This window comes from Marmota monax, unplaced genomic scaffold, assembly GCF_021218885.2.
Source record: "Marmota monax isolate L192 unplaced genomic scaffold, Marmota_monax_Labrador192_F-V1.1 WCK01_AAM20220418_F8-fsc00019, whole genome shotgun sequence".
Lineage (NCBI taxonomy): Eukaryota > Metazoa > Chordata > Mammalia > Rodentia > Sciuridae > Marmota > Marmota monax.
The window spans coordinates 15539960-15565863 of NW_026695242.1; the positions used below are offsets into that span (position 1 = coordinate 15539960).

At 40.2% G+C, this 25904-nt stretch overlaps 1 protein-coding gene across 1 annotated transcript; it reads right to left on the minus strand.

Moving 5' to 3' along the window:
- Positions 1-4056: 4056 nt before the first annotated feature.
- On the minus strand, positions 4057-24953 carry Znf365 (zinc finger protein 365). Its single transcript, XM_046419965.2, has 5 exons — positions 24796-24953; positions 22346-23101; positions 13781-13961; positions 8282-8319; positions 4057-7226 (listed from the first exon to the last, which is right to left on the minus strand). Exons 2-5 carry the CDS (start codon positions 23086-23088, stop codon positions 6965-6967), a joined length of 1224 nt encoding a protein of 407 aa, XP_046275921.1. The 5' UTR covers positions 23089-23101; positions 24796-24953; the 3' UTR covers positions 4057-6964.
- Positions 24954-25904: the final 951 nt, after the last annotated feature.

Below are 25904 nucleotides of genomic sequence, written 5' to 3' on the forward strand. Positions count from 1 at the left end.
TTCAGTCCGTTTTATAATTTTCTCCTCTCTGATCCCCAACACTGCAAAATAATAATAATGATGATGATAATTTTCTGCTATGGTTTTGCGTTTTACTTTTGTACACAGGAAAGAGTCTCATTTTTTCTATTTTTGAGTTCATGCATAGGGAGTTGATACGAGAGGCAAGCTTTCATGGCTGTGTCCATATACTTCCTACATGGCTAAGGCAAAACATCATTCTGTCCATTTTCCAGTTGAGGAAACTGGATCCACAGTCCCAGCAGAATTATGTTGTAAATCAGGATATTCACATTATCGCTCTTTCCACTGCACCATTGTTGAGGGACAGAACATAGGTTGCAATCTGTATGCTGTAGCTGATTAGCTTGTCTATTCATTTTCTATGGCTGCTTGTAACAAATCACCATAAATTCAGTGGCTCAAAACAACACATATTTATGATTTCACAATTCTAAAATTACAAATAAGTTTTACTTTGTTAAGATCAAGGAAGGATTCTGAGGCTATCTGAGCTTGTAGGGATAGATGACTGTGGTCAATTGGGAATGTCTATCATGGATCCAGAAGAAGGAAATGCCATGTTTTCTATGCTACCATAGATGCAGCCTAAAAGGAGAGTGATAAGAGAAGGGACCAGCTAGTCTGAGTGCTGCAGTCCTAGCTGTACAGGCCTTGTGAGGGCAGTGCTTCAGTGATCTGCCTGGTTCCGTACCCTATAGTCCTTCTCTTCCCATACCTGGAGCTACTGACCCCTCTCCAGCAAGCTGACCTCCTTCCCTGAGACACCAAGGGAAGTACAGTATTTTCATAGTAGGATAGATGCAGATCTGAGCAGTTTACCTTTTAGACAGAGACAGATGATCATGACAAATGATTATGCAAGGTAAAATAATGTTAATTCCCAGGCACCACTTGACCATGCTTTTCACCTCTATGACTGTGCCCAAACTGCCTAAAATGTTCCTCTCTTCTGCTACTTCCAATCCTACTCATTCTTCAAAAACCACTTCCTTTTTCATTCTTCCTGACTAAGAACATCCACTTTCTCAACATTGCACTTTTTCTTTTTTTAATTATATCTGAGACTAGTAAGGGAGGCAGATGAGTCAAGGAATCACATCATGAAATATGACAGGAATCCTGGGATCAGTCCTACAGTGAAAAGTTACATGTTCTGAGTGTTTTGAGGCTGACTTGGGGAAGTGACTACTGACCTGCAATCTGAAGGCTCAGTAGACATTCTAGATGAAGAAGAAGGGCATTGCAGGCAAAGGCACATCACGGCATAAAAGCAGTATAGAAAGTGGGGTATACCAGATGCTCTGAAAGGAAGAAGTGGTCCAAGGTGTCAGTCAGAGGTGTACTGCTAGATGAGTAGAGAGGCTGACCCAAGCCAGGGCACACTGGACAAGTGACAGGCTTTGTTCTTCATCCCAATAACTATGTCCTTTCACTTGCCCTTAGTCCATTCTATTAAGCTCTTTTGTGTTCAGGCCAGGGTGTCCCTCTCCCTAAGGAATCTTGGTTCCTCCCCCAAGTTTTGGATCACATGAGAAGGTGAGCTATCATGTCAAGATATAGGCACACTTAAGAATAAAGTGGAACATTTCTGAGAATAGGAAGAGTGGAGTCTTTTCCTTTGAACAAAGAATTAGGAATGGAAAAGAAGAGATTGTTAGAAAAAAAAAAAGGAAAAAAAAAACCCTCTAGGACATACACCCAACCAGGGTGAACTTACTGCCACTCATTAGTTAGTAAAGTACCAGTGTGAAGTGTCCAAAAATGTGTGCACTAAACTCTAACAGACTTTGAGGCATTGGCTTTTGAGATGTTGGAATTCTTGGGAAGCTGGGGCAGGCAGCTCTTCTACAAAGGGTGGTGGAAGTCTAGAGATTACAGTGTGGTAATATTTATATCCCTTACAGTGGCTTGCATAAAGTGGGTGCAATAGTTGATATTGAAGTGAATTTTAGGACAATGAGGACCTTTGTGTAATCAATAAATTCATATATTTTAAGACCCTTCTCTGGGACTTTTTCCAGTGAGGAGGCTCAATGTTGTGAAAGAGCATTGGATGCAATGCAGAAGGAATTTTTCAAACCTCATAAACCTTGGTTTCATTGTAAAATGGGATCTAGTCACCATCTTTAGTATTTTCATAAGAAAGTCAAATGTTGAAGCATAATTAAAACTACCCGGAAATGCCTACGGAAGGCACGATGTTGGAGCCTAACACGCCATACATCTCTCACCAGGTCCAACATTGCCAATTCCTCCCCCAGTGTTGGAAAGGGTTGCTGTTGATTCAACTGAACACCAGATGAAGTGGCTGGCTTGCATTCAGGAACCATGTTGTTAACAAAAATGTACCTTCTCTGGAAACACTGAAACCACACTCAACGAGGTGAGATGCTTCCGCTCTGAGAAGCTCAACATGCTGAGGTAACAGTGCCAGATGTACATCTCCTACTTCTACAACTGCTGTTTCTCCACCTGCTAAGAGAAGAAAAATATACCTCCTCATCCCTCCCTGTCTCAAAAGGATTCTCAGAGGATCAGTGTGGATATGTGTTACAGAAAACTTTACAAAGTCCCTGTCTCCAAGTGTGCCACATCAACATTAAGTCTATTGTGGCTAACATCTGTATTAATGTAGTATCAGTACATATACCATAGGATCCCGGAGCTATAAAACTTCTATAAGAATCCATTCCACCTTCCATAAAGAGGAACTCAGAGAGAGGGAGCTCACTTTTTTTTCAAGGTGACTGCTTCCATGTTGCACTTAGAGATTTCCTCATTCAATGATTTGACTTCTGCTTCTTTACAACTTTTTTTTTTCCAAAAGAAAGTCAAATGTTGAAGCATAATTAAAACTACCTGGAAATATCTAAGGAAGGCAAGATGTTGGTAATATCTTTCAAAGATATTACCAAGTAATTTCCCCTGTGTTGACACTTCAGATAACTGAGGACAGCTGTTTTATCTTTTCTTCTCACAGGATGAGGGTATCAAAGTCCTCATTTACCATTCTAGGCACCTACCACCCCAAATGTGAAATCAGCCAATGTCCCCATTATAGGGTGGGCAGAATGTAGCCTGCCTATAGATAACATTCCTCCTCTGGAAAAACTCTTCTTAGAATCATAGCTATACATGCAGAGTAAATTTATCACCAAGCTATAGATTATATAGCTGTTTCTTAAATAATCACGTCTCCATTTCACTGGTACAGAACATGAATAAAAGAAAAAATCAACTACCTTAATTTCACAATGAATCCAATATCTAAATCTCCCTATCATTTATATTGTAATTGCTTTAGGCCCTCTGTTTAGGATCATGCATGTGTGCTAGCCCTGGAATTCATTTTTCAAAAACCCAGATTAAACAGAATCAAGATACTAGAATTTGTTTTCTAATGCCCATAAATAATCGGGAATGTCACCTGGTTTCTCAAAAAGAAAGAAGCAAAAACTATAATTTGGTGAACACATAATAACCTTAACCTGAACAGTGCTAAGAACAGGTTAAAGTCACTTCCTCAACAACCTTATCAGCTGAACAAATGGAATCCCCTAAATTTTTGTGATCCCACAGTTCTTCAAAGATCAATGGCTGATTCTAATGGTGATACACTTCTCCCTGTTCTCTATCCTAACCACTCTGGATTTTGCAATGACTAGGATGGAGAGCAGATACAGGTTGGGCCATATACTGTAAAATCTGTTCATAGTTCTGCTAGGAATTGACAAGTTTAAAAAAAAAAAACTGTAGAAAAAGTACTCCTAGTTGTGGAGGAAAACAGGAATAAAGTGCCAAATGGGCTTTTAATGAAGATTTCTCAGGGTGAACATATGTAGAGAGAGCTTTCAGATTTAGGCAAAGGATGAACAAAACAGTCAAGCTAAGTTTTCCAGAAAGCTTCTAGTTTACAAGGCGATGGTGATGATATATACAACGAACAAATCATTTGAGGACTCTTTTGCTGTCAATAGACCAACATGTTGGATTCCCCAAAAATAGTTGAATTAGACAAAACATAACAACACATTAGTCAGAAATATAGCTTTATTATCATATTTCATAATCTAAAAACTTTTCTTTAAATTCTGGGAACAGAATATTCCAACTTCTGTACAACAACTGACTGGCCCTGCAGAATACTGGAAAACGGTGTCTAAGCAACCTGTACTTTGTAGATAAGAATCTGTAATTTATTTTGGGAAGAAAGAAAAAAAAAGAAAGAATAGTTCAAATAAAATTTTCTCCCCTAAAAGACAAATAATAAAATTCATTTATTCTTCAGTTTAACTTTGAACACGGTTTCCCAGAAACTTTGGTGATTTCTTCGAAAAAGCGACTGCCTCAACTTTAAGGTTAATTGCCCAGGGAAACAAGAAAATTATTTTAAAATAGGACATAAATGGTGTCCCATGGCACACGGCTCAAGCCATGGCATGTAAATGGAGTATCCCTCTGAATAAACCAGCTCCCATATTTCAACAGTAAATTTATGTCTCAAAGGAAGTATAACATACGTAACACATTTCCTTGCATGGGGATTATAATTTAGTTTGAACTTAAAAAGAAAAAAAATTAAGCCAGGCACCATGGCACACATCTGTAATCCCAGCAACTCAGGAGGCTGAGGCAGGAGGATCACAAATTTAAAGCCAACTTCAGCAACTTAGTGAGACCCTGTTTCAATATAAAAAATAAAAAGGGGCTGAGGATGTGGCTCAGTACTTAGGTGCCCCTGAGTTCAATCCCGGATATCAAAAAAAATTTTTTTAATATAATAAATCTCAAAATTATTTGCCTCATGTGATGTTTATAGATTATGACACTATGGTGCTTTCTGAAGATCACTGGATACCACTGTCAAAGAGAGCTGCTACGCCCTCTAGGCATGTTAAAGGAACATCAAAATTATGAGCTATTTAAAATGAAACAGAAAAAAAAATCTGGCTATAGCATTTTTTAAAAAGTTGTTGTCTTTGCACACACATTACAGGACAAGGAGCATGCAATACAACTAACAAGTCATTTTTTAGTATGGGAAAGCTAAAGTGCAACCATGATAGAAGCATCAATATTAAATAACTTTGGAGGAGATTAAGTATCCAAATAAATAATAACATTACCATTTTTACAATGCTAGCCTAAACAGTGATATTCACAGCAATATTTTTTTCCCACTTGATAGCTGCCTACGTACCATACGAATGGTCCACCCCCATAAGCCAAAGGTCAAAGTGAACACTCAAAAAAATCAACATCTTCACTATGATAGGTTCAAAATATTTAAATAAGAAGTTACACTTTTTGATTTACTGTCATTTTAAGTAACTGCTTTATTACCTATTTTAAATATACTGCTAATCTGATGCTTATTGCAATAACAATCATAATTCTACTAGTGTTAATTAGGTTACAGTTTTAATTTTTAAAATAAGAAAATTCAATTTACATGAGCAAACCTATATAGTTTTAAAACCACCCACCACAAACACACACTTTCTCCATGAGGATTTAAAAATAAATTATTAATATACCTGACATATATCTTGTATGTGCATTATATATATGTATATGTGTATATATCTGTGGACAACATTGCTCTTGTTTCCAGAAGGATGTCAGCACTTGAAAACTCAGCATGAGACCTAATGGCATTGAAAAATTTATGAGAAAAAAATTATGGAAATTCATTCTAGAAGAAAATTTTAAAGCAGGAAATTCTCAAAAGATAGTTCTTTGTGGAAAAAAAACTATTTGGGGAAGATGGTGTCAGATTCTGGATCCTACATGCATTGTTTAGTTCAGAAATTATGTTAGAATACACTGTACAGTGAACACCCCAGATACTTGGTTGAAAGGTAAGAAAGTATATTTTAGCCATAAAAGGGCTAATACAAGCAGCAGGAGGTGAAAGGAGCTGCTCTTTGGAAAAGTTAAGCCAGCAAAAAGAAAGTCATGCCCATGGTTAATAGAGAGCAAGCTGCTGATAACTACCAGGGGAGGTGGTCTTAGGTGAGGGCTGCAGTGCTTCCAGGGTGGTCCCAATGCACTAACTGTGCCATCTACTGTCATGCCAAGTGCTCAGATGCTGCACCAATGATGGTTGTTGATCAAAAGGGTTTTACTGCCCTCCTCAACCACACCACAAAAGCAGCTATTAAGATAGAGGCTGGCAGCTGGGTTTGAGGGTGCAGAATACTCAGCCAAAGACGACTGCACAGGTGTGCCAAAATCTGAACATGCATCTATGGACACCAAAAAACCTGACTCAAACTAACAAACTGAAAAGCAATCTGTCAAATGAGAACTGAAATCTGACTGAACAAGTCCCTTACACAACCTAAAGATTGAAATCTTGATTAACCAGAAGAAAACTCGGGGGAAACAGGAATCCTTATTTTGGAGGCTTTCAAATTAACAGAGGGGGAGGTTAGATGCAAACAAAAATATCTTCATTTCATTGCTATTAACAGAACTTTTCCATTCCTGGCCTCACAATTTAGAAAGCTGTGGCTACAGATGAAATTTCTGCCAGTGTCTGACATCTTGTGAGGCCCTGAGCCTGAACATTAATGACCAATGCATAAGGGGCCCAGGTGCCAGGACTAATGGAGACTGGGCCAATTATTTTATCAGCTGGAGCTTTGTTTTACTAAAACCTTTGGATAAGACTGTTTCATTTTATTTTTCTTCTTGTTGTTGTTCTTTCTACAATTTGCTTCTTTCTTTTAAACCTTTTAAAAGGAGGTTATAATAAAATTCTGGTTCACTGAGATTCCCCTTTGTTAAATTCTGGTTAATTGAGGTGCTTATGTGCATCATGATCTTTGCTTTTCCAATGTCTTACTGTGGGATGTGCCCAAAAGGACAATTACATTGGTCCCTGGAACAACATTCCCCAAAGGCAAGAGATGATGGTCCTGAGCCACCCACCCTTTTAGATGATGTTCACAATCGCTGTTGGCTTCTTTTTAGCCATTTTGGGCCTGATGTTGCCTTTCCGGCTAAGCCCCAGAAGCTCCCCTTTCTTGGGTGGTCTGCAGAGTTCTCTTGAGGACTCAGCCTGTTCATGAACAGACTTGGCAGGCTGCAGTCCAGCTCTCTCATCCTTGGCTTTCTTCAGGTAGCTCCTTCCCTTCGGGTGGAAATGGGCCTTAAGATCAGGATGGCCACACACAGAATGTGGGTGTCCTCGGCTTCTACAGATAGTTAGGTGGGAGTGGAAGGGAGATGAACAAAAAAAAAGATCTCTTTAAGCCTTAAAATAATTGTAACTAGTCATGGCATGATCACTCCTGCATGCACGGTGGTGATAATGCTCCCACTGAGACAAATCATCAATACTGGTATTTCTCTTCCAAAAAGTTCCTGTGATCCCCAGGAAATGATCAGATGATACTAAGTTCCCAGGGAGATATTATTAGTCCTACTACCCAGTGACAAAATTGAAGAACATAAAATTTAAATGACTATTTAGTTGGTCTACAGAGAAGGTGGGGCCAGAGCCCCCATCTTTTGACTCTTTTACTAAGGGATTCAGGAAAATCCATTGAGTAGACATTATAAAAGACAGTATAAAGGATATGATTTATATAATAATGTATGCATATTAATTACATTAATAGTACTATAGAGTCAGGCATGGGTGCACACCTGTAATCCCATGGCAAGAGGCTGAGGCAGGAGGATCACAAGTTAGAGGACAGCCTCAGCAATTTAGCAAGACCCTGTCTCAAAATAAAATTTAAAAAGGCTGGGGATAGCTAAGTGATAAGGAACTCCCAGATCCAATCCCCAGTACCAAAAGATTAAAATAAACAATAATATAGAGCTATTATGACTGTACTATTTCTCAAAAGAGAAAGTTACATTACAAAATTATACTCTACTACCTTTCCTATCAGTTACTAATAGGGCATTATGTAAAAATGTGGATGTGTAACCGATGTGATTCTGCAATCTGTATTTGGGGTAAAATTGGGAGTTCATAACCAACTTGAATCTAATGTATGAAATATGATATGTCAAGAGCTTTATAATGTTTTGAACAACCAATAAAAAAAATTATACTCTAGCATTCTCATATTGCCATATGCTAATAGATTTTATTACATCATCATTTTATGGTCAGGTATACAAGCAGGTAAATTTCCATCTAAGCCTCTCAAATCCATTTATATTATAGATATATAAAATGCAACAGGGAAACAAACATATGTTATCAAATGGCCCAAGTATAAGAAGATATACATACAGGCATTTGAGTTTCCTATTTGAAGAGATATCTGTAAGCTGAAAGAAAACAAATAAGAGAACATATTACTTAACTTGAAGGCTGAATTTGGTTTTAAAATTCTTTCCTGCATTTTTAAGAAAGTGAATTCCCATGAAGGAAGTTACTGTTCCTGGCATGTTACCCATGGCACCACTCATCATATCAGTGAATGAGAGGTTTAGCCCCTACTTACTCAGGGAGCCTTGGGGACCTGTGCTGGGCTTTCCAAGAAGCTTACATCAGCAGATCTTAAAAATTTAAGAAAGTCAAAAGCATCCCAACAAATGAATGTTTGAAGAAACATGTCTTTAAAAACTGGAATGATGTGTATTTCCTGAGTATCAGGCTAAATTTACCGTTAACTTAATATAGTTGTGGCTGGTCACAAAGTATCAACTAAGAGGAAATTGGCATAAAATGTTTACTGCCTAAAATACATCATTTCAAAAATGAGAACATATGAATACCAAACCCTCAAATATCCCCGAGGCCATCTATCATTGAGCTTATTTTCCACTCCTAATAACCCATGCAATAAAATGTCTGCATGTACTTTTGTGGCTCGGAATGACTTCATTTGCAGAATAAATTGATAATTATCATTTTGTGATCCAGATGTCACCATTCCGTTTATAGGCAAACCCAGCATATTCCCAGCCTTTCATCCCTGATCTCCCTCATACAGCTTTCACTAGATGAAGCAACGTTGCATCAGCAGACAAACAGAAGAGAACAAAGAAAATGTAGAGAAGGGGCCACTTCAGTATTTGGGATAGTGTGGCTAAGACACACTTAGTGTCTGTGGGGGACTGGTTCCAGGACCCATGATGATACTGAAATCTGCAGATGCTCAAGTCCCCTGTATAAAATGGTCTCATATTTGCATAGAACCTTTATGCATCCTCCCATGTACTTTAAGTCCTCTCCAGATTACTTATAATACCTAATAAAATGTAAATGTTATCAAAATAGCTGTTACACTGCATCAGTTAGGGAATAATGGCAAGGGAAAAAGTCAGTAAATGTTCAGTACCAATGTAATTTTTTTCCAAATAGTTTCAATCTATGGTTGAATGAATGGATGTAGAGCCCATAGGTACAGAGGACCACAAGGACTTCTAAAATATAAGCATGGTGATTCAGGTTGCTATGGGCTTAGGGCAACTGATCATCTAGCTCTTTTCCAACTTGCCTTCTATATAGGTAGTGTACCCAACTTGTTTAGACCAAAACCTTGGATTTATTCTTGATTCTCCTCTTTTCCTTGTCTATTAAATCTATTCCTTCATCAAGGCAACCGGTCTTTTCAATTCTACCCCAGAACACATCCTTATCTCTACTTCTTCCACTCTTTTCCAGCTACCAGCACTCTTAACCTTTTATTATAATAGTCCCCTACCCCATATTTCATTTTGCATCTCCAGCTTATTCCCAACAGAGCAGCCAGAGTGGCTTTGCTAAAACACAAGTTCATCTCCTGCTCTGCCTGTTCCTTGCCTAGAACATTCTGCTTCTCACTTTCCACAGACCTGCATCCTGCTTGGTATTCAGGTCACAGTGCAAATGCTGCCTCCCCAGCAAGGTTTTCCTGACCACTCAATCCAAAGTTCCCCACCCTGAACCCCTCAAATGTATCTTTTTACTTTCTTCCTTCACAGTACTTATCACTGTATGAAACTATGTCCCCCTCCCCACTGAGAGCAGGGGCCTTTCACTGCAGCTTCCTTAGCACCCAGTAAATACTGCACCCCCAATAAGTATGTGTTAAAAGAATTACTGCTAGTCCTAATTTAGCAATCTGAAGGAAATAAAAGCAACACTTAAAGCAAGATTATTCAAATTGTCTCATTGACCTTCCATGTGAGCAGTTCTGGAAAGATTTTTGGCAGATGGGATATTAGGTCACTTTGTGTCTAATTTGACAGCATTTTTTTTTCAGAGCATAAAGATAAAATATCTGAGTAAGCACACTGTATTTTTAGAAATCAGCCAGGTGAAAAAGTACATAAATGCTCAAGGGGATTAAGGGAAAGATACAGATGCCAAAACATTATTTCAGAAAAGGCACTAAATGTGAAGGGAAGGAAATTTTTTTTCATAGCACAGAAGAATTTTAATGCTAGAAGTCACCTTAGAAAGAAGTAACTCACTTATCAATCTAGGGATTTCATTGCTTTCTGGAGTGGTAATGACAAAAAGGGGAGAGGAGAGAGAGGGAATTAAGGTAGATATAAGGAGGAGATGAAGAAAGCAGACACGTTCTTGGCAGCGCAGTCTTAGCAGAAAGGATGAGAGCTGGGCTGGGATGGCATTCCTGACTGTTCTGAAGGAGGGATATCTGGTGTGCAAGCTGGCAGGGGGCAGAGGAACTGTACAGCATGTCTGCTTGTCCTGGAGGCCCTGGATCAAGGAGCTATCCTGGGTGCAGCTAGAGTGAAGGCTCTGGAAGTTTTAGTTTCTCGGGGTGCTACACCTTCACTAAGCTGGGTCAAAGAGTTTCCTGAATATATCATTTGACGCTTTCCCTGTTAAAAGCTTCTGAGTTATTCTGTGTCTATCACCACAGACAGCCCAGGAGGCCAGACTTAGCACTGCTTATATCAAAGACATGGCTCCTCATTTTACAGGTGGATATGTATCATTACAGTGAAATAAGCTAAGTAAAAAAGGAGAAATGGCCTACAGGGTCTATAGACCATCTCATAACATGGCACACTGTGGTTCAAAGCAGGACTTGGACGACTATACACAGGAATGGGGAGAAAATACATTTTCCCAATCCTTTCAAAAATTACACACTTCATTCCTCGTCTTCTCAGGGCCACATGTCCCTCCTATGACGAGGTGGTTCTCCTCGCTGCAGCCTGATCTTGCCCCATTCACACACAGCTCTCATTTCTAGATTCCTTATTATAATTGTAACTGCACTTCATTTTATTTGGATCAGTCAACTTTTTTCCTTAGGCAGGACAAGTCTGCTGAAGGCAGGTCCTATCATGTCTGGAATACAGAAGATATAATCATAAATATTTTTTAATTTCCCATCATATTTGAACATATTTGTGTGTATAAATGTGTGTTGTGTGTGCACACATGCAATTTTGTACGTACATCATCTGACTAGAAAAGTGGAGATGCCACTAAGCTTGGGATTACATGATATAATGTGATGAGAAATAACGACGGGCTGTGTCTCTGGAAGGTATTCAATTTTCAAGCTACAAAAATAAACTGAGTAGAGAAAATGAGCAAAGATAGATATTTTAAAAAGAGAGAGCCAGGTGCTGCGGTGCATGCCTGTAATTCCAGTGACTCCAGAGGCTGAGGCAGAAGGATCAGAAGTTCAAAGCCAACCTCAGCAACTTAGCAAGGCCCTAAGCAACTTAATGAGACTATATGTATGTATATAAAATTACCTAAGTGAATCCCACCATTGTGTACACCCATAGGAATGGGGTCTTAGTTAGAATAAGATAAATTCCTTGCTTACACAATTGTATCAAAATGGATTCTACAGTCATGTATAACTAAGAACTAATAAAAAATTCAAAAATAAAAAGGGCTAGGAATATGGCTCAGTGGTTAAGTGCCCCTGGGTTTAAGCACCAGTACGAAAAAAAAAAAATAGAGGAGGGAGGAAAACTAATGGCTTCCTTTCCTCCTCCTTGCCTTCCACTGGCTTCTCCCTTAGTTCAGTACAGAACTTCAAGCACTGAGTGGCTTAGTAGCCTAAATACTGAAACTGTTAATGCTACTTATCAATTTTAGAATTCCTAACCATCAAAGTCAGGCGATGATCAAACCATTTGGGATGCCAAATGATTTTAAGAGAGTATTGAATTCAATATCTTTATTTTATAGAAGACTTAAAGGCTCCAGGAAAAATGTCTCTCTCAGTCAGAAGCAGAGTAAGAATGTTTTGAAAGCCAGGCCTTCTTACCTTATGTCGGGGCTCCATGACCTCTTACCACAACCCTCTTTTAAGAGAAGGTTTCAGTGCCCCCTCTAACAACAGCTAATCACAACTGGATACTTTACAGCTAGTTATTATTTATTATTTCCTGGGTGAGGAAAAAGTGTACGTGGTTGGATCTTGCTTTAATTAGAAGGACCAAAGCTTTCATAAGATTCTCTTGAAGAGCTCCAAAACAGAACTGGACACCATCATGGTCTCCCAAGGAGAAAATGGGGTTTAAGTTGGGAAGTACTCAGAAGTACTTCATGGAGAAGTTAGTAGGCACTCACCTGGGAAATAATAATAAATGTTTCACACAGAGGAGGCTGCTTGGAACAGTGCTAAAATCTCAGACATAACAAATTTACTTCCTTCCCATCTACTATGTTCTGGAAGGTTCTGGGGCTTGCCTCACTGAACTAAGCCGAGTATACATTTTTACAGCAAGCACTAGGTAAGATTCTTTCATTTTTTACGTTCCTCTCTCCTTTCCTTCCTGTTGTCTGTCTCCCTCCCCTGCCTTTCTTATTTTATCCACTTGCCTTTCATCTCATTCCTTCTAGATAATTAGTTTTATTACATAATCACATTTGCTTCAAATCGTGACTTCCACAAGCTCAAGCCAAATTTTTAGTCAGCCAACCTTGCTAATCTTTTGGTTAGCCAAACTGTTTCCTATTTTTCTTTTCCTCGTAATACAGTATATTTCCTTATAATACAGTGAAAGAATAAAATCTGAAAAGGAGATAAGCATAAATGAAGCTCAATGAATCATGAAAATGTTATAAACAAACCACAACTTTGGGGTTTCAAAAATGCTTTCTTTGCCTTTGTTGTTGACACCACACCAAAGAAACTATATAGGGGGGCAATATGACCACCCATTCCTTTCACCTACAGTGTCCCCCAACCACACTACAAAGAAACCAGGGTCTCAATTAATCCACCAATGAGAATGTGGATCTTCACCCACATCCAGGATTCTCATCTGGACGCTAGAGTTTTCTTAATCCCCTCAACTCTTCATAAAATGGTATGCAGAAGTCTATCCTAGACCTTCCACCTATGACGTTTCTTGTTGAAATTCTACTTTAGCACTATTTAATGTATTGATATGGTTGAACCACGTTTTCCTTCCAATTAATGGAAGGAAAAAGTGTATGTGTTTGGATCTTGCTTTAGTAAGAAGGACCACAGCTTTCATAAGATTCTCCTGAAGAGCTCCACAACAGAATAATGATAACTTCTGATCTACCTGAATAGCAAGGTTGAAACAAATGATTTCTTTGGATACTTCAAACTCTATCATTTAGCAAATATTAAGCTATTTATAGCAATTCAGCAGGGCATGGAGGAAGAGGGTGAAGAAGGAGAGGTGTGCAACCCATCTGGGATCTGGCTTCCCTCTACACAAAGGCGTGGCCCAGGCACGCTTTCATTGGATGCCTCGGGAGCCCTGCCAGTCATCCAGCTCTCCCCATACATGGGGACCTCACACTGGCCACTAGAAGGGTGGGACTTACCACATGCTCACTGATGTCACGGCTTCGACCTAAGACCTGCTGGCTTTGGTAGTATTCTAGCTGCTTCTCTGCCAGTTCTACCCGTTGCAACAGATTCTCAATAAAGTCCTGGAGCCTCGCTTTCCCCTGAACCTCCTTCTCAGCTGCTGTTTCCAAGAAATGGTTGAAGGTCACTACTTCTCTGCAGGGCAAAAAAATGTTAGAACACAAAGTGGATAAATGAGCCAGGAATTTATTCATTCAACATATTGATAGATGCCGACCATCCTAGCCATCCTAGTCATCATCCTAGGCAGTATGGCCTAGTAATGATGAAAGAAATCTTAGGATAACTGAATCATTAAACCATCTCCAAGTGTACTTACAAGGGAAAACCATCAAAAATTCAAACAAGAGACCAGCCTTTTTTTTTTTTCAACAATTCATTCAGGTTTATAATACTTGTTTATTTTATTGCAGGGATATTTCACATTTATTATGAAAATTGACCTATTAGAGGATCAAGGGCTTTTTTTCTCTGCTCAATGATCCATATTCAATACAATGCTTGACACATATTAAATAAATATCTTTTATAAGTAATGTTTACAAAGAACAAGAAACCAAAAATCACTTATTACCCCACTACTGTCAAGTCCTACTGTAACTATTGCCAACTTCCTATATATTTTTTCCAGTCTTTTTGCTCTCTGCATATTTACTACTCTTGGGCCTTCAGGCGGTACAGTTTAGAATATGAGGAAAAAGCAACACCTGACAGCCTAATCTCACAGGATTAATATTGCAAAATCAAGAGAATGAATCTGAATGCAACACTGCATATGATTATGGCTGTATTTTTAAATCACATAAGTTTTGCTGCTGGTTCCATATAAAACTTTTAAAAATTAACATTAATGCTCCTAGTCTATCATGGAGTGTTATGTCATATTGGAGAAAAGAAGAATCTTTTTCTAACCTCCCTTATCCAATTATCTTGGTGCCCTGAAGCTGAGAAGTTAATAACCTTTGTATTTTTCAAACAACCTGGCACAAATGCTAACCTAATTTCAGTTTGTGAATGTATCACATCAACTAGAAAAGAAAAGGCCATTAAATCAAGCTTGATGGTTATAGTCTGATTTTGTTTTAAAAGAGAAGCTGAATACATAAAACAAAGGCTGAAGAAGTTCCTCATGCAGATTGTATAAAAAAATCTTCATTAAATGAAAAGAGTGTGTAATCATGAAATAGCAGGTATGTACATCTCAGATCCTTGTCACATCCTGTTCACCTGGATGAAGGATATCCAGAGCCACCAATGTACTTCCCCAAGGAATCTTGAGAAATTTCTGAATGGAAAAGAAAGAGGTTTAACCACATTGCACATATAACCTCTTTAATAATTATATTCCAAACAGCAAAGCATCTGTTCAAAGTGCAAGACAGACCAATGGATTTCAATGTATGAGAACAAAATGCTCACTGATATGCTTTCAGGACCTACACAGCAATTAATCTTTAAGAAATTACCAATTGTTCCATTTTGGCACAGTATCAAGACAGAACATCCACTATTATTTGAAAAGGCTATTAAAATATCCTTCCATTTTCCTGCTATGTATCCGTGTGATACTACTTTTTTCATCTATTTAATCAAAACAAAGAGTCTGTAACAGACTGAATGTAGGACCACTAAAGTCCAGCTGCCTTCTATGAAGCCAGACATTAAACATATTTGCAGAACTTCTAATAACATTATTTTCACTAGATTGTTTTTGGAAAAATAGCTATTTTCCATAAAAATTTTATTTTTGTTAACATAATAGATATATGTAGTGGGAGAAGACATTAAAAGAAACAAATACAGAAATATGTACCTACAAAGCTGAGCTGAATGTGACTGAGAGAAAGAATAATTTGATGCTATCAGAAAGAGCAGTAAAAGGTGTGTGTCGTTTTACTTTAGGTTCTCATCCCTCTGACTCAGAATTCAGGGTGAAGTTAGAAAGCCAGATGAGAAGATAAGGGCAAAGCTGTGTGAAATCCAGTAGGGGTGCTTTGCGGAAATTAACTGGTTCTAGGCCAATTTTGGCCCCATCTTTGACTTATTTATTTAACAAGGAAAAAAGGTTAAATATAAGGTTTCATGGAAAAATATGCTTACAGTCAGTCTGTTACAAACTCTTTGTCTTGATTAAATAGATGAAACAATATTTGACTATAAAGTAAAAACATGCCAGTAATATTTGAGAACCTGACCTTGAAGCTCCTTATTATGCAGAATGAGTTACAGGCCTGGAAATCTGACAGTATCTTGGGATTCACAGGCATTCAGAAATCAACAGAGTAGATGGGGGAACTGAGGGGAAAAGCCCTTTCTGCATAGTTTCAAAGCTTTAGTTAGAAAAAAATATTCATTCACTCATGAGTTCATTCATTTACAGGATGATCATATGGTCTAAAACACAGATAATATCATTTAATTTTTCACAGATTGAATCCCCTCAATTACTTCTTCTGAGGTGGGCTGAAGACAGGTTAATTGAGAAAAACCAAAGACACACTATTATGTGAACAACGCAGCTAGAAGCCAATCCTATCATGAGTTACAGTATACTATCCATAAATCATTTCTTAAGTCTATTTAAACTCCATTCATTCCTGCATCCAGCCAGACTCTTCCTTTTGAATATGCTGTTCCCTCTGCCAGTTTCTTTCTCCCTGCCCTTCCCTCTAACCTCAGGCTCTCCTGCTAGGAACCACACCCAGACACATGACCAAGTGTAGATGAGATAGTCTGCCATATCCGCCACAAAACCTCATGCTCACTCTATCAAAGTGCACAGCCCTGGAGACCAGTTGTGCCACTGACCCAATTTGATCATAAAACCAGTGAGGGCAGGGACCTTATCTCTCCTTCACTAGGGTACCCAGCATCTAACATGAGTCTAGTGCACAATAGGGGCTCAACACATATCTGCTGAATGCATAGAATGTGCAACTCTGTCTCTACAAAGACAATTTTTCCTTTTTCCAGATAAGTACTGGGGCCTAAATCCAATGAGCAACCCACAGTTGCCTCCTGCAGGAATGGGGGTGGGATCTAAACCTGATGCCTCCTATTCTTAACAACACTTTTAACATTGCTTTCTCCTCCCAAAGGCAGAGCTCTACCAAGTTATTTAAATTTCATTTTACATTACTGATTTATGAACCTCTTCAGAGGTATATGAAATGATAAAAATACCTCTAGCTAAAAATAGTTTAGCTATTGATCACAGAGCACCACAGACAGACTATAATGTCAGCCAGGAGGTATATCCAGAAACAAGAGTCAGCCAGCTCCAAGCACCAAGGGCCTCTCTGCAAACTCCAAGGCCCTACCTGGTTTCCAAAGGGGACACACAGGCCAATCTGCACCAGCCACACCTCTGGAGACTCCCCCAACCCATTTTTTTTGGCTTTTTGTCTCATCTTTCCTTTTTGGTTTCTTGGACTAAACCAATATGCTCCTCGTTAAGAACTTTTTTTAAAAAAAGATTCTATAATAAATCTTTATAATAACAAATTATAATAACAACAAATTATTCTTATTGGCTCTAAGTAGATCAACACTATATTCTAAGTTCCTCAGGTTGGGTGTGGGCATGAGGAGAGAGATGGAGAGACAGAGAGAAACAGAAAATTTTTCTGGTTTCCTAATTTTACCACATGGCATCCCCAAGAAAACATGCTTGACATCTGGTTTATTCTGTTTTAGTTATTAAGCCTGCATGGGACACAGCTTGAAAAGAGAGGAAACCTCACAATATGGAACCAACAGAACCCTCTCCCCTCTATTGCACTCTGCTTCTTGGCCTGTCTCCTAGCTGTTCATCAGTATGGACTCCAGCTTGTCTACCCAGTGCTTTGGCTGACCCAGAAAAGGGGAATGACTTAAGTAAATGGCCAGAGGGTTTGACTGTGTAAAGCAAGTTACCAAGTCAATCTTGCCTTTTAAAGGCCAGCATCCCATGGCCAGCCCTCGATAATAATCTAAATGGACATGATGGGCTCAGGCTGCCCTCCATGTCTCTTTTATCACAGCCTAGTGATCTGTTGGAGGCCATGCTTCCTTGGGCTCTGTAAGTGCTTTGGAGGAAGGAACTGCACGTGGGGAAGCACTGTTTGACCAGAACCTGGAGTAGAACCTGCCAATCAGTAGGCTCTTAGTAAATGTTATCTTCTGCAGGGCTCCAAGCTGGGAATGGGGCAAGCAATGAAAGGAGAAGGGAAACAGAATCTATCTATTGTAGCTCACAAAGCTGTAGACGGAAATTAGAGATGGGATCACAAAGAGGCCCCTCGAGGCAATCACAGGCTGGCAATGACACATGCCCTACCCTGACTGGGCAAGGACATCCAGAGAGTCCAGTTAAAAGCCCTTGCTGGAACATGAAAGCCCTGGGGTGGGTGTACCAGAAGCTTAATGTCATGGCTGTGGTGGCACCACTTCCCTGCTCCCAACACCTTTGATGCCAGCTGGTATTTTCTTTAATCACATCAGAAAAATAAATGATGTCATCATAGCAGCCCTCTTAAAATAGCAAAGAAACAAGCCTATTCCAAAATGGGCCACGCTGAATATTACATAAGTCTCGACGCTTTGGGCAAATATCACATTTTCAGAAGTCTGGCTAGGACATGGTGAACTAACAGAAAAAGCACTCTGCAGGGATGCAGGAAAATGGCTTCAGTTTCAGCTTTGCCACTAAATCTTTGTCCTTGGGCAAGTCATTCTACTGCTCTGGGCTTATTTTCTGCATCTGTGTAATGAGCGTGTCCCCCAAAGGAGACAGAGGACAGATACCTTCTAGTTCTAAAAATCAAAAATCACACCATCCACTCAGGGGCCATCTCTGACAGCCCAGTTGCCCCTTCAATGTCACCATCATCTGGCTGCTACTGCAAATTCCACCCTTCCTCCTCATTCCCTCAGTGTGGCTTCTCCCTGTAAAAAGATCTGTCCCCTAATGTTCTATCAACCTGAAACTATGGCTTGCATTTAAGCACTTGTTAAAGCTACCCTGGCTTTTGGGCACAGGTATGATCGTGGGTATGCTTTATTCTTACTATGTAAAACATAAGCACCTTAGAGGAAAGTATTGAGAATTTTATATTCCCCACATACCCCCAGTACAGGGATAGGCACATCACTGGTGATCTATAGTGACTTTCCAAATTTACCAGGAAAAGGTCCTCAAGTAAATTTGGGATTACCATTATTACCCTCAATTTCTCCAAACTCTAAAAGGCCAACTCAGTTACCATTTAAATTCAACCTTTCTTGTTAAGGGATACCTTGCTGCAAGGTGGCTGGGATTGATTTACCTGATTACAGGCAATGCTGCCCAACATCTCCCATTCCTCGTCAATAAGTAAATACCCATTTCAGAGGGACTTAAAGTTACACAGAATTTGTAAAGATGAGCAACTTCTTTCTAGGATTTGCACTCCAAAAATATACAGATACCTCTCTACACAAGTACAAGAAAATTCACTAGCGTGGAAGTACAAAATATTGCCAATTCAAACTTCCTCTGTATTACAGTATATATATGACCTCCATAGAACAATGACCTCAGGGCAGATGCAGCTTTAGAGATTTTTTTTATTTCAACTTCAAAGAAAGAATTTTTATAGTTGAGGGGTAAATCCATAGGTAAGAAAGTCTTATGTGGATGCTAAAAATCAGACTTTTGCTTTTTTAAAAAAACAAATCAACCATCTATGTTCCAAAGTGTCCCCAAGCTTAATTCAATTTCACATAGGAGCACAACAATCTACTTTCTCTCACAAATGGGCCTTGAGAGCTTATGTGGAGGCATTTGGCAAGGAAGCACATTTTCTGGTATGTACCCCAGCTAAACAGGGCCTGGCCTTACCTGATAGTCCATCTCTTAGTGGAGGGCACAGCCCTCCAAGGGAGTGGTGAGGAGGAAAGGGGCAAGACCTAGTCTTGCAGATCCAGCCAAATCCACCCCGTATCACAGGTGTAGGAGATGGGCAGTTCCTATGCATCCCCAATCAGATGGCAGGAGGAGGAGGGGCAAAGCTAGACACTGAGGATGCTGTCCACAGTGGCTCCCAAGACCAAAAGCTCCACTGTCCTTCATGGAAAACAAGACTCTTTCAGTCTATTTTATTTACAGAAAGAGTGATTATTTGAGGCTTGAATACAGAAACTGACAGTATGGACCCAAATTAAAGCTTTAAAAAATGAAGACTTTTGTTTATTTTACATTTAAAAGATTAAGGCAATGTCACTGTATTTTTATTCCAATTTGTGTTTTTTAAAATTCCATAGTTTTCTGTTAGCCTGAAAATGATATACTAAAAATCAACTCCTGCTGAGGTGGTGGCTAAGTGGTAGAGTGTGTGCTTAGCATACACAAGGCCCTAGGTTCAATTCTAGCCCCAAAATTAAATTAAAAATAAGAAAACTCCTAGGGACGCCAACAAAATTGGCAACAAAACTGTACAGTGATATTAACTGGGCACTATAATACTATGAAAATGGAACAAACTGTGTATTTATCAACAGCACACTGGTTAAATCCGCCTTATGCATCCATGGAATATTATGCAACAGCCAAAAGGAATGGCATAATTCACATTTTGAGCACAAAAGATGCCTGAGACATATTATGTTAAAACAAAAACAGCTCTAAATGCAAATGGCAGAAAAGTATGCATCATGACTCTATTTTGAAAAGCATTATAACTCTACGTGTACAAATGACATGTGGCTATGTGTATACAGAAAAGCTCTGGACGGATGTTTAGTAAACTTCACAATGCTGTCTCCAGAGAATGGAGCGGATATTCTTGGAGAGGAGGGGGTAGTTTTTTACATATACAATTCTATCTGGCTAAAAATTTGTTTTCTACGTGTATGTTTTTCATTAGGTGCTCAAGAGACAGCATGGATTAATCATAACACAATATCATTACGCACCCATGTATAGATCACTTTTATTTAATCAGTTATTTTTAATAAAGTACTCTTGACCCTATCACCCCAAAGTTAGATCCTTGACAATAACCTACATCTAACCATAAGATCCATCCCTTCGGTATCTTGTCTTTCCATAGTCCAAGCAGCCACCATCTCACACCCTTTGTTCATTATTACTTCTCTTATTAATCTACACAATAGAACAAACCAATGAATGCAAAATATCAATTAGGTGGCCTTTTAAATTCAATGCTCTTAAATCAAACAGATATACTACAAAGTTAATTCTAGGCCTTTTTCTACACACAAAGCAAACCCCATCAGCTATTTTCCCAACAGTGTACGTACGGCAGGTCATCTTGGTGACCACAATGGGTCAAAAAAAAAAAAAAATACTACCTTCCTACCAGGAAACATCAGAAGCTAAAAAAAAAAAACTAGTAAAGCAAATCAGTAGCTGATTCAAATTTACCCTTCCTTTATTTAAAAAAAAAAATGCCTATGCTTCCCTCCAAGGTAGAATATAAACATTTAATGATAGCAAGTATAGACCTCTTTAATACATAGGGCTTCTTAGGGAGTTTTAATTATTACATTTTAAGAAGCGACACAAGATAGAAGAGTGCCAGAGGGCAAAGAGAAGATGAAAGTAAATCATCTCTATAGTAGCACTCAAATTATTTGGAAACCTGTCTTCTAGGATGTTTTAGTCTGTCAATTTTTATGTCCTTTGATTCTACAAATTCTGAGCCTCCATTTAAAATAAAATCTGATGTTCTACATTTGGAAAATACACTGAATTGTTACTTATGCTTTTCCAGTGTGGGTTAAATCCATACTTACTGATAAAGAAATTCTTCTCTAAGTATGATGATTTTTCAAGTAACAGCTTCTATGATCACCTCTGACTTGCAAAACCAGTGTCAACTCTTTGCAAGCAGCAAAGATAATCTAGTATCATGCATCATTTTATAAAAAGGAAAATCTCAAATGTAAATCACAGAGGTATAGCTATATCAGAATGTCTTTCCTCTGGGTTTCCTAATGTCTCTTTTTTTCCAAATGTAACTTATAATTAAACGAATTCTCAACTAATGACACTTCATTAATGTGGGCAGATAATCCAAAATGGCAAATAAGCCAAAGTTATTTGAATTCAGCAATATTTTTATGCTTGAATAAGACAGCATCTCAAGTTCTTGACTCTATAATACAGATATTGTCAGGAGGTATGGCTCTCAGGGTACCTCTTTCCGCCTACACATTCAACTTCACTTGCGACTTCACTACCTATGGGATCCCCCATATGTAGGTGGTGTTACTCCTCTAAAAACATCAGTGGTTTATAGTTTCCAAGGTAACAAGGAGTTGGACACTATGACTTTAAAGTTGCTGGACTACAGACCGTACACAGAGGGGGTGAATAATATCAAGGCCTGTACCTCCTGGTTCAACTATACCAATGAGAGAAATGCAGCCAAGACACCTATAAGTACTACAAATCAAATCTTGCTTAACATTTGCTTATAACTTGGAGAGAGGTGTCTAAAGCAAAGGGGTTAGCATCCTGTCTCAGCACCACTTACTCTTCCTTCCTAAGAAGCTCCTCCTCGGATTCTGTCAGGCGCTGCCTTAGTGCTGCGATCATTTCCACTGCCACATCCACCTGTCTGTTGAGGGCCCGCTCTCGTCTCTGAACTTCCTGCTTTTTCTGAGTCAGCTGCACAAATGCTGCCCGGACTTCCAACAGTTCAGCAGTTTTCTGGGCCAACTCTTTGGTGAGTTTATCAATTCTCTTCTCAATGGTCCTATCCACAGCCTCAACCATGCGATTGAATTTTTCTCTGACATGTGCCTCGAAAGAGGCTTTCGTGTCTGAGGTGGGAAGTCCAGGACTCGACCGTGGCCCATCCAGTGAGTCTGCACGTATGTCCATCGCAGCATAGGTCTGCACGTAGGACACAGGCCTCTCTGCCACCACCTCAAATGGCTTTCGGTCCTTGGAGTGTTCATGTGAAATGCTATACAAGTTAACATAGCTTGGTTTCTGCTTTACCACATTGCCGTGGCTCTGCAATTTTCCCTGTTTCAGGAGTTCGGAGGAAGGGAGTAGTTCTGTGTCTTTGAGAGATGGAAAGAGGCTGCATTTTGTCAGGAGCGTTCTTTCTTCATAACTGTGACTGAATTCCAGATGGGCCCTCAAGGATGACAAGCTTCTAAATCTGGTATGGTCTCCACACCTCGGGCAGCGGAATGGCAGGCACACAGCAACATTTTCAAAGGACTCCTGCCAGGGATATCTGCCTTCCTCAAAAGCCTTCTGTTGCATTACTCTAAAAGTCCTGGGAGGGAGGAAAAATGGGGAGTTTAAAATAAATAAATACATAATACTACCAAAATGATTGCTGCTCATCTCCATGGGCGCAGTGGCCTTTTGGTTTAAAGCAAGTTTTGTATAGAATACTTTATATTGATTTTGTGTCAAAGTTAAAACCTACACCCAGCAAATCCAGGTCAAATCCAGCAAGCCACATCCATTCATTTCTGTATCATTTACTGCTGCTTTTGCACATCAATATCAGAGGTGAGTAGTATAAGTGAGACACAGATGTTATGCCCAGCAAGTCAAAAATATTCATTACTTGGCCTTTTGCAGAAAAAAAAAAAGTCTGCCAACACCTGCCTAGAATAAAAAAGGTGGATAATCCTCCCTCTTCCCAGAAGAAAGCATTATGAACCCCAAGTCAGAAAGAAACGGGCCGACCCAGAAGAGGAACTCCTGTTTCTTGCCCTCCTGAATTTAATATACCACATGCAAAACCATGCCTTACATGAAAATGAGAAAAATTCACATGAATTGTCAAAATAAGTCCTAAGAGAACAAGCTTAGTGATCTTTTCTCAAGTATATGAAAGTTACTCAAGTATTAAACACACATGGACTGAAATTTTTTCAACCTACGATTTGTCTTTTTTCATTAATTACTGGTGGGATGACATAAATCAAAATGTAATCAGAATAACAATGGTCCCATTCTCTAGCATTACTTAAATTTGGGGACGCGATGTGTCAAGCATCATTTGGTATAAGTAGGGCCATGGCCAAGATTTTATTATAATATCAAGTGTTCTGGATGGATCTGCTTTCTCTGCTCCTATTTTAACTTGAAAACCTGAAGTTGGCCAATGTTTGAGCTGGGTAGGTATCAGCTAACTCTTTCAATAACAGGAAATTCTCGTTTCCTTGTAGGAATTGATTTCCTTCACCCTAGCAACAGATGACTGTTATAACCCAATTTTGCAAGCAGTACAAATCTATTCCCTCCAGGAATGGCTTCTACTTAATGTAGCAAGTATCCCACAATGAGGGGTCCCAAATGGGATCTCAGGATGAAAAGTGTCTTTATTGGGTCTTCAATCTCTTCAAAAACAGAGGTGCAAATGGTCCCCAGACAGCTAGACTGGCAAAGCTTCCAGGTTAATAAGCCTCTGGCCCCCAGAGAGGGGAATTTCTTCCTGTTCTGTAATGGGATGTTTAACCACTGGTTTTGTGGATATGGGATACAAACCCTGATCCAGAGCAGGGCCACAGTCCACTGCAAGTGGTGAAGGGGAATCAGGATTCTAGAGAGGCAAGGGGAAAGAGGTGGCATCTCTGGATGGGGAAATGAATAACCACGTACTCCTGAGCATGCAGGCTTTCATGGGCCCAGCGGAAACCCCAATTCCACAGGGCTGGTGGAAAAGGTCTGCACCAGCTGGCCAGGCAGGCAATGAACCTGTCTCTGGGGTCCCAGGTCTCCCAGCCCACGCTCCGCTGCCTGCCTGTCGGCGGGTGTCAGAGTAGATTACTGGTGGGATGACATAAATCATGCGCACATGAGTTGCAGCCCTGCAAGTGGGGGCCGCGAAGCCGGCTCTCCCAACTCCCCGCGGTGCTGCGAGAACCGGGACCCCTTCCCTCGGCGCAGGCGGGCCCCTCGGCCGCGCCCCCTCTGGCGGACCGCGGGAGCAGATGCCCAACGGCGGCCACTTACCCGACTTGTTGCTGCTGCTGCTGCGGCTAATGCCGCCACCGCCGGTGCTGATGCTGCGGGAGCCGAGCGGTTTTCAGCAGAGCCGTAAATCAGGCTGAGCCGGGGCCCGCTCCCACCCCCCGCGCACCCCCGCGCCGGGACGAGCGGCGTCCAGGGCGGAGCGTGGCGCGGGCCAGCCAGCGGGGCGGCGCGTCCGGGGGCGGGAGGCGGGCGCCGGGCACCGGGCTGCCACTCTGCCGGTGCCTTCTCCACCCCGGCTCTGCCCAGCTGGCTGGAGGCCATGCGCCCTCCCCCCGGCCCGGGAGAGGGATCCGCCTCAGGATTCCACTGACATCACCGGGAGGTGCCGAGATCGTTCCCGGGGGAGGGAAGGAGAGACGCGTGCCAGCCTCGTAGGCGCTGCGCTTTCTGCAGGCCCTGGCAAGCTTTTCTGCACTTTACCGTTACTAGGGACTGGGAAAGTGTGGAAGAAGATGAAGCATGGCTGGCCGTCTCTTTGAAAAATCTGCAGGCTAGAGGGGCCAGGTATTTATTATGACCCCTTCATCCTAAACTACTGGGCGAGAATGTCCCAAAATATCTGCCCAAGAAAGTCTACGCCAGCCTTCCAAGCCAAGTGTCCTGGAGCTAAGTTAGCAGGAGGAACTAAATCTAGTAAAATATAGGAGTTGTTAACAGTTAAACCACCAAGGACTCTCCATCCTCTGGGGGGACACTCTCCTTTTCCAGAAAAGCGAAGATTTATCATCCTAAAGAGAGATTTCTTTTCTTCTGAAGGATCCTGATGTCTCAGATTGTTGGATTTTGTTTTGTTTTACCTTAAACCTGCTTTGGGATACTGTTAGTCTACATCCTGAAATATGAAACCAGGATAAAAGTAACTGATGGGTTTTCTTGGCATCTTGAATTGCCAGGGAGGCAATTCAAGTTGTTTCAACTGGTTTTATTTTACTGTGATTAGCTCAAGAATATCTTAGTTGTGTTTTGTTTTGAGAGAGGGTTTTTGTTTCTTTTGTTTTTGACAAATGCATCATTACATAACTGTAATTAAGAACCTGAGCTCTGGAGTCAGACTTGATTCAAATCCTGGCTCTGGACTTGAGTCTAGG